Below are 11,203 nucleotides of genomic sequence, written 5' to 3'. Positions count from 1 at the left end.
GTCATGATGATCGATTTTCGCCATGGAAAAGTAACCAAGTTTGATAAATCTAGCTCAAACCGTTTAGATGTTATCCGAGATGAAATTTGACACCGGCCTCAAAGGACCCCCCCCCTCTCCGCAATTTAAAAAACCAAATGACTTGAAAATATACATGTATCTTGGATACTACCCCACGGAATTTAGACATTATGAATACAGAACTTCAAATTTATGTATTTTGGGGAATTTTTGCAATTTCAGACTAAAATGAAAAATACAGCCTTGTACTAAAGGCAACTGAATTGAAATTTGGCATACAGATGCCTCCAAGATATAGTATTTGTATTCTGCTCACAGATAGCATAGCCACTGAAAACACCTGGTATAACAAGACATAGTAAATCTACGCCATGCAAACATAGCAAAAAATCACATGAAACCCATTTCGTTGAGAGGCCTTAATCAAATGAAATATTCAGTCATTCTATGAACAAATACCACATGCTACGACTACTTACCTGCACGTGTATGTAGAAGAAGCGAAAAAATAAAGGATAAAATGGTAACTCTTTTCATATCCAGGAGAGAGCAGTATTCCGCTTGAAATACAGCTGCGTGGTCCTAGAATGCAACATCTGTACTCCCAGGCCTGTCGTCAGGGGGAACAACCGGTGCACAGCGTGCGCGGGCTCGTGGTTGGTCAGTTCAGATCCGGGAAAACGTGTGTCGTCAGGAGGCTGACGGGAGAGAAGGCTGTGGAGCAACAACCAGTAACAGACGGCATCGAAATTTCACCGAGCGTGATGACTAAGACATGGAGAACGGCAAGAGGTCCGAAAAAAACAGTTTCTATTTAGGCCATGTTGATTTGATTAAATGGATGACATCCTCTGGGAACCCCAAAACTGATGCGAACGTGCGAATATAAAAAAGTTGCTTTCAACATGAAGTCTACGTAAGTCATGAAAGTTGAAGAAATGACACAGAGCATGGTATGACGAATAATATACTCTTCCAATTCATTTCTTTTATGTCTGATATTGGCATTCTAAAAATTGACTTTTTGTATCGTTTTGCGATATTTTTTTGCAGCTTACAGTATATATTATTTTTTTGCAACTATCTTCTACGATTTACAACTATCTTTTACGATTTTTTTGGAAACGGACGAAAATTCTTGCTAGCGCGGATATCATCCATATAATTAAATCAACATGGCCTTACCGCATTTTCACCAAATTTTCAGGGAATGCTGATCCAAAAGTTTCATAATAATGCACCAGAGGCAATAATAAAAAAAATAGCTGAAAAAGGCTGGCTATTCATGTTGCGAAATGAAAATTTGCTTAAGTCACTAAATCCAAAACCCTCTAATAGTAGTTACTACATGTCATGTAATATGACATGTTCTTGAAAACAGTTATGTCTACAGTTAACTCGAGCTAGTATATTGTAAAATTGTAATATTGACCTCAGCTGTAACAAGGATGCATACGCTATATTCACGTACAGAGGAGCCAGATGAGTTCAAGGAAACCATGGCAGAACGCTTAGCGGAACAGCAAGAACGGGCCGAATCCAGCCCCCGGACGATGCATATGGAATGCGGTATGGTTCTTATTGTAGAAATATCCTTACATATTCTCCGGGAAGTACCAATGGCATCTTACTAATTTCCTTCGCCAAGAAGGTTATGTTTTCAGGGTCTCTCTCTCTCTCTCTCTCTATGATAGTATAATTATGCAAATATGGAGGTAATTTGCATAATTGATGAGGAAATTCAGCTGCAGTACATAATAGGACTACTAGTTTTAATCTTGCGACATACATGTATGTAAGTGAAAACGAACCACAGGCAGATATTGATTGTGCAAATAAAGACCTTATTTGCATAATTATTGAGAAATGTTATTATCCCATAGTGGTAACAACCTGGAATTTCATATTTGGGGTATTTGAAAGTTAAGGCACTTCATAGTAAACTGAAGGTGAACATCATAAACGTAGCTTATTCAAACGAGGACGTCATTTACATAATTTATCGTTTAAGATAAATTCTATGATTAATAATTTATAATCATCATCATCATCATCATGCCTCCGGATTATACTAATCCGGTGAGGTACACTTGGTAAAGTTACTCCAGTAATAAATACTATAATGTCATACTTTGTTAAGATAAGACTGTCTTTTGGTGGAGAATATGATTAACAGATATAAGTCATGAAATTTTGATAATCCTATTGGCATAATCAGGGGGAATAATCTATAATTTCTTAGAACGGTTAACATCATTTGGCGAAGGTATGAAATCGTGGAACTCTTGGTTTTTTTTTCTTTATACAAGATTCTGGAGAGACAGAGGACCAAAAAAGGGAGCACAATCTCCAAACTCAGCAAGAGGAACCGCTGAAAACAGAGACACCAAAGCAAGGTAGATGGAAATTTGATCCTGTAGATGAAAGTAATAATGGCTTTTCATATATTTATACAAAACATGAATGTTAGGAGAGACGGTAAGAATCATAAAACCATGAAATTTAAAATCAAAATTGACGTATGCCTATAAGATTCGGTACATGGTCCGTATTGTAGAAATATTATTACATATTCTCTGGGAAGTACCAATGGCATCGATCTTACAGATTTTATTTTGTTTATACAAGATTCTGGAGAGACAGAGGACCAACAAAGGGAGCACAATCTCCAAACTCAGCAAAAGGAACCGCCAAAATCAGAGGCACCGACACAAAGATCACAGTCATTTGATCCTGTAGATGAAAGTAAGAATGGCTCATTATCTTTTTACTTTTCCCAACAAGTCAGAAATACACACTATAGACATAAACAAGTAAATACGTTTAAGGCTATTCTAATATGTGATATTATGTCTTTGATTCCTACTGAAGTGCACTAGCAGCATATATATCTATCCATCTCTCTCTATGTATATATACATATATATATATAGAGAGAGAGGAAGAGACAGACAGAGACAGACAGACAAAGAGAGACAGAGATTATTTTGTTTATTTATGTAAATTATTTATATACAATGTATTAATGTTCAGCTGAGGCTGGCTTTTAGTACTCTTTTTAGATGTCAAGTAAGATCGAATGAAACACGTTTCTGTTGCAGACAGAGGAGAAGATATGAACAGACCTACATCACCACAAAAGCAGCCTCAAGAGCAAATCATGGGTGACGTTACGGTTCAGCATCAAGCAAAAGGTGTTGCAAATGATGGCATAACGAATGCTGCAATGCGACGTCAAGGTGCCACGACGGTCCGAAAACAAACATATTACATTCCGAATGATGTTGTAATAAAAACTCAACAGCGAATCCAAGGTGGCGTGACAGAAGAGCAGCTTGGAACAGCTGAACACCCGCGTATCTCCTTTTGGGACTTCGGCGGCCAGGCCACGTACTACGGCTCGCACCAGTGCTTCTTCACGTACCGCGGGATCTACATCCTGGTCATGTCACTGCTGCAGAAGCTGTCCGATCGAGTTCCTGATCTGGACTACAAGGCGTCAGCGGACAACCTCGAAACTGGAAGAGGTACATATCACTGCAGTTTTATTTACATCGTTTGTTTTTTTGTATTGCTAATAATGGAGTCGGTTTACCTCATCTATGTGATGATGGTCAACTTTTAACATCATGGGAACTGAAATAGAACGTAAATTACATGAAGAAATTGTTGCAAAGTTTAAATGATAATATAAAGTAATTTCATGCAAGAAAACAATAAGACCCCTCTTCTTATTTAGACTACTTGGACCACTGGCTGAACTCTGTCCGCACACACACCCTGCAGCCTGGACAGGAGGAGACAGGAAAGCCACCTATTGTCTTGGTCCTCACACACAAGGACAAAGTCAGCGAGGTATGGGGAATCTTTAGATATTTTCTCGAAAGCCTATGAATCAGAGTTTCCCTGGCGCGCGCGTAGTTCATATTCATTGCTGATTAGATAGGCATTGGGTCGGTTTGTCAAACCATTCAATATGTATTGCTTTAGATTCTTACAAATGGATTTATGCTCTTGGTTTCAGTTGGAAATTGAGAGGTATAAGAAAGACATACTTGACCACATCGGTGGTAAGGCTGCCGGTAAACACGTCTTACCAGAGATATTTGTCATTGACAACTTCAGCGAGAACGACGGTGACTTTGACGAGCTCCGAGAATACATCCGCAAGGAGGCGAAGGGTCTGTGGTTCATGGGCGAGAAGGTACCGATGACTTGGCTTCATCTGAAGTCCAAACTGATAGACAAGAGGACAAGTGGAGACCCATTTTGCCGTTTCCAAGATGTCGTGGATCTGGCCCGAAGTGATGATGTAGGCATCGCGGACGTCAGCGATGTTGCTGACATTCTGACCTTCCTACACGCCCTTGGTGACATCATCTTCATCAACGAACCCGTCCTTGGTGATCACGTGGTTCTCCGACCCCAGGTGATGATTGACGTCTTCAAGACAATCATCACCGTCCCGGAGTACCAACAGGACAGGAGCACGGATGGGGAGGTTGCCGAGATGTGGAGGAGGCTGGAGACGGAAGGCATCCTCAGTGACAGGTTTTTGACAATCATCTGGACCAATGCAGATCAGAAGATGCAGAAGCCCTTCCTACTCCGGCACAAGCTCTTCCTGAAACGACTTATGGAAAAGTACTACCTTCTCTGCAACGCCACGCCAATCGGTGAGTTTGCTGACACAGCGGAAGAACCTGAGAAAGAAGAAATCTACTTCGTACCATCTCTCCTGGCCGCGAAGCCTGACGACAACACATTGTATCCTGGGCACATGAGGAGACACCGGCATCCTCTGTATGTCAAATTTGAAAACATGTTCCTCCCAAGCGGCATGTTCTACCGTCTGCAAGCGATCTGTGTGCGCAGGTTCGGCCTTGAAGAGTCCCACGTGTTCTCCGGCTGCGGCCGCTTTCCTACCGATGATGTACAGCAACAGTTCGTGGTAACCAAAGTGAAGCACTATCTGAAGGTGGAGCTACTGTCGGCTGAAGATAAAGACCAACCAGTGTTCACACAGGGCCTTCCCGTTAGAAAATTCCTCAGCAGTTGTCTCTTCGAGATCAAAGAGAAATGGATTCCGTCCATCCAGTACGACTGGTGCTTTGGGGAGGCGTCAGATGAAGAAATCGGCACACCACTATTCCACACGCTGTCTGACACAAAACAAGAGACGGCAACAGGATCCAGTCGGTAAGGCCATCTACATTCTCATTTTTTTAGTTAATCAATTGAAACCTGTTTCATTTGGTAATCGCATAACTCTTTCATTGTAGTTTTCTTTCATTTAACCATCATGCGTAATTCATGCGTCAATAACTGATGGTTTTAATCACAGTTTTCCAGAAAACTTTGTCGATGTGTGGATGGGTGGCAGCGGTGATAACAGAACGTCCTTTCCAGGTAAAGTCATTGTCTTCTGAAAGAATGAATGAATGAATGGTTTGTTATGTAAAACATCGCATTTCAGCCATCAGGCGTTTCACTTACATATATAGTACATGAAATAATGCACAAATCAATTTGACGAATAGCATTTATATTACCAAGTATTACAATAAAATACTACAATAACTAAACATTTGAGTGTGGTTGATTTACAACGTATTTGTCTGGTTTATCTCCCTGTAATAATGTTTAAATCATTACTCATAAACATATGTTGTAACGTTACATGCAGAAAACTTGGGTGGTTCCGGACCCATGATGATCGAGCCCACACAGACAGAAGACACAGTCCGAACGATTGCTCGGATTGGCCCTGTCCTGGACTGTATGGAGACGTGCGAAGGGCTGAGCCTGACAGAGTGTGATCGGATCAGGCGCGAGCTAACATTCATTAGCAGGTTCAAAAAGCTGGTTGATACCGTCAAGAGTGCTGGGGACATGTGCCATCGCTTGCTGGGTGCATCTGTGGAGGTTTGCTTGCCAGAGAAAGCACCTATGTTCCTCCGACAGAAGAGAGGTGACTTACTTCGTCGTCTTCTTTAAATTGAGTTAAGTTTAAAGCCTCTGATCCCCCCTCCCCCCCTTCATCACGCTCTGTCCTTTTTTGACCATTTTCATACATTAACCCTATCTAGACCGGGCTTTTTTGGGCTTGGTGGGACCGGGGGGGGGGGCTCTTTCGGTCCCCCCCTCAGAACTCGCGAACGGTATGTCGTATGACCACCAAATTTTAGAGGATGGTGTACTAGTAAAAATGTATCATATCTACAATTTTTACGTCGTTGTGACGTAATATGACGTCATTATGACGTCATAAATGTGATTTTATTGTCCAAAACCGCCTAGATAGGTTCTTCCCTGAAAACTAAACGGTATACGACATAACTTTACCAAAAGTGTTTATGACAGATTATTAGGGTGTACTTAGTCTTATGTTGCCCATAGCAACACCTGTGACGTCATAAAATGACGTCATGCATTCATTAGCGATCCGCCATCTTGGATCATCAATCTTGAAATTTGAAAAATTGTTTTTTTTCAGGATAAAGCCTAGAATACTTTGTAAACAGACTAAAGACGTTCATATGAACCTTATTTGTAAAAAGAAAAGGGATTATTGATGAAATTTTAAGGAAAATAACCCGTATATACCTGATCTAATGATATGGTCCGCCATCTTGGATTTTGGTCAATGACGTCATCAAATTAGCATAAATTATGCATTTTAATGATAAAATTTACATATTGTTATCGGAGATGTTATTAATATTAGACACCATGTGTAACTTGACATAAAACCCTTAAAATTCTGTTGTTGAAATGAAAATTATTAAATTTAGCAAAAATGCCTGTCAGAAACCCGTGGCCATGGCAACACCAAAAATCATAATCTTATTCCAATGATACGGATTTGTTGCCAACAATATTTTAGGAAAAGTCACCAAGTTTGGTGGTTCTAGCTCTAGCCGTTCGGATGCTATGTGACATCAAAGTTGGCGCGGGCACTTTTAGCCCCCCCCCCGGTCTAGATAGGGTTAAAGCAATGTTTTTTTTTTTTAAATTTTATTTCTAGGCAACGAAATTGTTATTCTACACGTTGGGGACTACAATGACAAGCTCATCCAGCCACTCCTGGGACAAGTAGTCAAGTCCTCCAACAGGTACGGTGTAACTGTGTCTGAAGATGTCATCAAACCAGGTAATATCATCACAGTGAAATCATTGGATCATCTTCTCCAAAGGAACGTCAGGATGGTCGTGCCAATCATTACACCACAGGCTCTCCACAGCAGATACTGGTCCTCACTTGGGTACGAATTCTGTGTACAGAACAAGAACCTGGTATGTCCAGTCTTAGCCTACCCTGAAGGGACAAGGGAGCGTTTGCTAGAGGTGCTCGGTAGGCGCTGCGCGGGGATGCTGGATATGCCATCAACAGAAGTACCAATGACCGAAGAACCACTGTCTAGAACCAAAATCAGTCTCACGGCTGCAGAAATCCTGAATAAGGTGCGTTGATACAATACAATGTCCATTGCGGTGCTTTGTAATCTGCCGTGCTACTGTTCTTGTTGACCAAGAGACGCGAATCGGCTTTTTGGGCATGTTGTAAGTCTTCGCGGTTTATTTCTACAGGCGTCGACTTCTGTTGTGCTGAACACGTACAGAATCACAACAGAAGGCTGTACACTTGAGGAGGATGGCGTCACTATCTCCTTCCCGGAAGGATGCGTCGAGACGGAAAGATTGCTGTCCTTGGAGGTAAATTTACGCCGACGTGCATGGCTCTTCAGTTCGTTTATGTCGCATACCGTCCTTGTTAGCCTATGTACAGCTTAATGCTGTACAGAGATTTTTATAGCATTTGTTGTAGTTAATCACTAACACACTCCATATAGCCGGGTGTTGGGAGGTAATGAAACATTAATCCGCAATCTCCAAAGAAACCCTCTTTTTGTAACCACTTTATTTTCTTATTGTAATCTTACAGGTTGAGATGCTCCCCATTGACGACGCCTTAACAGAGACTTTCTCAGCTGTGACACCGGTACTGACTGTGCACCAGGAAAAGGAGGAAGACTTCTTAGAGCCCGTTAGCGTCACCCTGCCGTGGGCATGGAAGAAAATCGACTGCAGCGCAGACCAAACCGTCCTGATGGAGAGAAAATCACAGCCTCCCCGGTGGACTTTGCTACAAGCAGAGTTTCAAGAGACAGAGGATGAACTCACATTCACAACGAGACACTTCTGCGGGTAATGGCATCGTCTTGATTACTAGTCTTTCTCCACATTTCAAGAAACTACGTACGGCATGTACTAAAATATTGTTTGATCATATGTATTTTTTTTGTTATACTTGATTTTCTAGGATGGCCGGAGCCAAGGAAAGTGGCAATGGTGGAGAAAGTTCTACCTCGACCCCGGGAAACCAGGATGAGTCAGCCAATCAGGAGGCAGCAGAGGAAAGCTTCTCAAGAGACCAAGCGCACGAGGGTGAGACAGCCAATCAGAAGACAGCAGATAAAACTATCTCAAGAGAACCGGGAAACAAGAATGAGGCAACCACTCAGGAGGCAGAAAATGACAGTATATCAAGAGAACCAAGAAACCAGAATGAGGCAGCAAATCAGAAAGCAGTAAAGGAAACTTTTTCAAAAGAACCAGCAAACGAGAGTGACGTAGCCAATCAGACGGCATCAGGTCAAAGTATGTCAGGAGAGTTAAAGGTCTCATCAGCATCTAAAACTACAGTCGTCACTGAACAATTCCAGGCATGTTGTAACAGATGCACTGGAGACAAAGTGTATCTCATAGTAAACCCAAACCAGGCAACAACAGACAAGAACTACATCCACCTCTTGTGTGTTCACAAGGACGACGACGCCAAGGACTTTTTCCGAGCTGACAATATGCGGTGGCCTCCACCGTTCCAACAGCGCATCGTCATGGGCGAGGAAGAAAAGATAGATGCCGAGTTTGACAACAGTAAAGACGTCATTGCAGACCTTTCTAAAGTTTTGGAGCATGGCCACACATTCTATTTCCCACCAGCTGACTGCAACAGGTGGTCTGTTGGACTGATTCTGAATGCTACGCGCCCAGGCAAGAAGAACTACGAAGGAACCGTCAATTTCACACGACGACTTCTTGGCTCCGGAAAACAAATAGATGATGTCAGGCGCCAAATCTCACCCGCAACAGTGTTTTTCTACCATGACAAAGGTAGATCAATATTCTTTTTGTTTCCCTGACCTTGTGATTTGTATTAAAAAGTCAAAAGACATTGTATTGTTACCTCATCATAGCAAGATGAGTTGACAAGAAACGTAAACTTTGTTTGGCCTTTAATTTTATAAACAGTTTCCTTTTTCTTTGAGAATGTTGAATCTACTTGACTAGTTTCACTACAATTTGCTGTAAATGTTACAGATGATAAATTGTGTTAATTCTACATTAATGCAGGTCTGTATGTGATAAGTTTAAGAACTGAGGGGAAAACAGTTGAATCCCTTCGTGAAATAAAAAAAATGTTGAGTTGTCTTTTATCTTAAACCTTAAACATTTTCCGTTTTTGTCATATGTCCATTGTAGATGTGGTAGAGACAAGTGAGGTTCAAGAGAAGGATACAACTGTGATGAGCAAGTCGGTTCAAGCACAGTTTCAGCCAAAGAAAGGTAAAAACAATCTGTTAATTTTGTATCCAGAAACCAAATGCTTCTTTGCATGTGCCTGATAAATGTCGTTACTTACGGCGGTAGGCAAGTCACAAAAAAGGAGACTATATGGCTAAAACTAGAATTCCGAGATCTCATAACTCCATGAAATATGATCTTGATATGTAAATGTAAATTTCTTCTTTAATTGTGCAAATGACCTCTGCATTAACATGATATATGCATCGTGATGTATGTTAACTTTTGATTAACCTACAGATGTCCCAAGTATGACATTCTCATCATTCACCATTACGAAATCATAGAATTTTCGCATTAATTATGCAAATTAGGTCATCATTTGCATAATTAGTATCTGTTGAAGTTCCGCCTGCCATAGGTTACATACATTACATGTATGTAAGTAGTATAATGTAAAACACTGTAATCATAGAATTTCCTCATTAATTATGCAAATAAAGTCCTCATTTGCATAATTTGCATTTTAATTATGTACATCTCTCTAAGCTACCTACACACCAAAAATAATGAAAATATGTTGTTCCTGTCTGGACTTATTGGCTTTTAAACATTTCGCCAGAAAGTGCCCTGCCGCTAGGGGGCCCAAACTCATATGACTTCTTTCCAAGCACGAGAGTTACCTTCCATCAAAATTTCATGACCCTAGCATGTCCAGATCGCGAGATATCAAAACCGGACGTTGCGCTGCAGTACCAAGGGAAGCCACTAGGGGGACCAAAATCTAATCATTTCTAGTTTTTGTCACACCCTACCAACACACCAAGTATGAAACCAATCCATCCAGGCGTTCTTGAGTTATCTCGTTGACCAACAGACAGACAGACAGACGGACAGATGGACAGATAAACGCAACTGAAAATATAACCTCCATGACACATTTCATGGAGGTAATTACATGGCTAATAGTCTAACAATCTTATCTTGAAAGTTCATCTGTGTTGGTAGAATTCATTATGAAGTAAGTTTAAACTGTAATTTCCAACACAACAAAAATTGGACTCACCCAAATTTTCGACTGTACAACTCCAGTCTTTTTCAAGGAATGAGCAATCCACCGCTTCCGTGACGTCACGCAGATAACACACGTGACTCCGTGAGCAGTGGATCATAGGTTGCAGAAAGTCTGTGGCGCCCCCCCGTCTCTGTTGAGGGATGGCTGTAAAGCCCTGATGTAGATGGCCTCTTTAATCCCTCGTGCAAAAAAGTCTGGTTCTGTGTCCAAGATTTTTACTTTGTCCAGTGAGACTGAATGTCCAGGGGATTCTATATGTATATGTTGTGAAACCTCAGAGGTAGTTGAGCTAGGTCGTTTGTGTTCTAGGAACCTAGCCTTGAGCGATCTTTCAGTCTCTCCGATATAGGTTTCCTTACATGGGCCCTTGGAATTCTGTCCTTGACACTGTATGTGGTATACCACCCCACATTTACTTTCCTTCGGTGTTTTGTCCTTTGGTGAAACCAGTATGTTCCGGAGGGTTCTGGTTGGTCTGAAACAGGTCTTAATCCCGTATGTAGCAAAGATCCTCCTGAG

The 11,203-nt window shown here is 41.3% G+C and overlaps 1 protein-coding gene across 1 annotated transcript in view; it reads left to right on the top strand.

Annotated features, from left to right (window-relative positions):
* The first annotated feature begins 608 nt into the window (after positions 1–608).
* The window catches only part of LOC109462017, a 13,565-nt gene continuing 2,970 nt past the window's right edge, over positions 609–11,203 (top strand). The window contains exons 1-14 of the mRNA XM_019758507.1: positions 609–813; positions 1,495–1,590; positions 2,331–2,417; positions 2,650–2,766; positions 3,123–3,548; positions 3,761–3,876; positions 4,046–5,220; positions 5,366–5,430; positions 5,708–5,992; positions 7,049–7,485; positions 7,612–7,737; positions 7,967–8,229; positions 8,345–9,198; positions 9,568–9,651. Of these exons, the coding sequence (XP_019614066.1) occupies positions 609–813; positions 1,495–1,590; positions 2,331–2,417; positions 2,650–2,766; positions 3,123–3,548; positions 3,761–3,876; positions 4,046–5,220; positions 5,366–5,430; positions 5,708–5,992; positions 7,049–7,485; positions 7,612–7,737; positions 7,967–8,229; positions 8,345–9,198; positions 9,568–9,651 (4,336 nt within the window). The remainder of the gene's footprint in view (positions 814–1,494; positions 1,591–2,330; positions 2,418–2,649; positions 2,767–3,122; positions 3,549–3,760; positions 3,877–4,045; positions 5,221–5,365; positions 5,431–5,707; positions 5,993–7,048; positions 7,486–7,611; positions 7,738–7,966; positions 8,230–8,344; positions 9,199–9,567; positions 9,652–11,203) is intronic.

This window comes from Branchiostoma belcheri, unplaced genomic scaffold (genome assembly GCF_001625305.1).
Source record: "Branchiostoma belcheri isolate BF01 breed outbred unplaced genomic scaffold, Haploidv18h27 scaffold98, whole genome shotgun sequence".
Classification (NCBI taxonomy): domain Eukaryota; kingdom Metazoa; phylum Chordata; class Leptocardii; order Amphioxiformes; family Branchiostomatidae; genus Branchiostoma; species Branchiostoma belcheri.
Note: the sequence above shows the minus strand (reverse complement) of the source record. Positions and strands in the feature narration are given on the sequence as shown.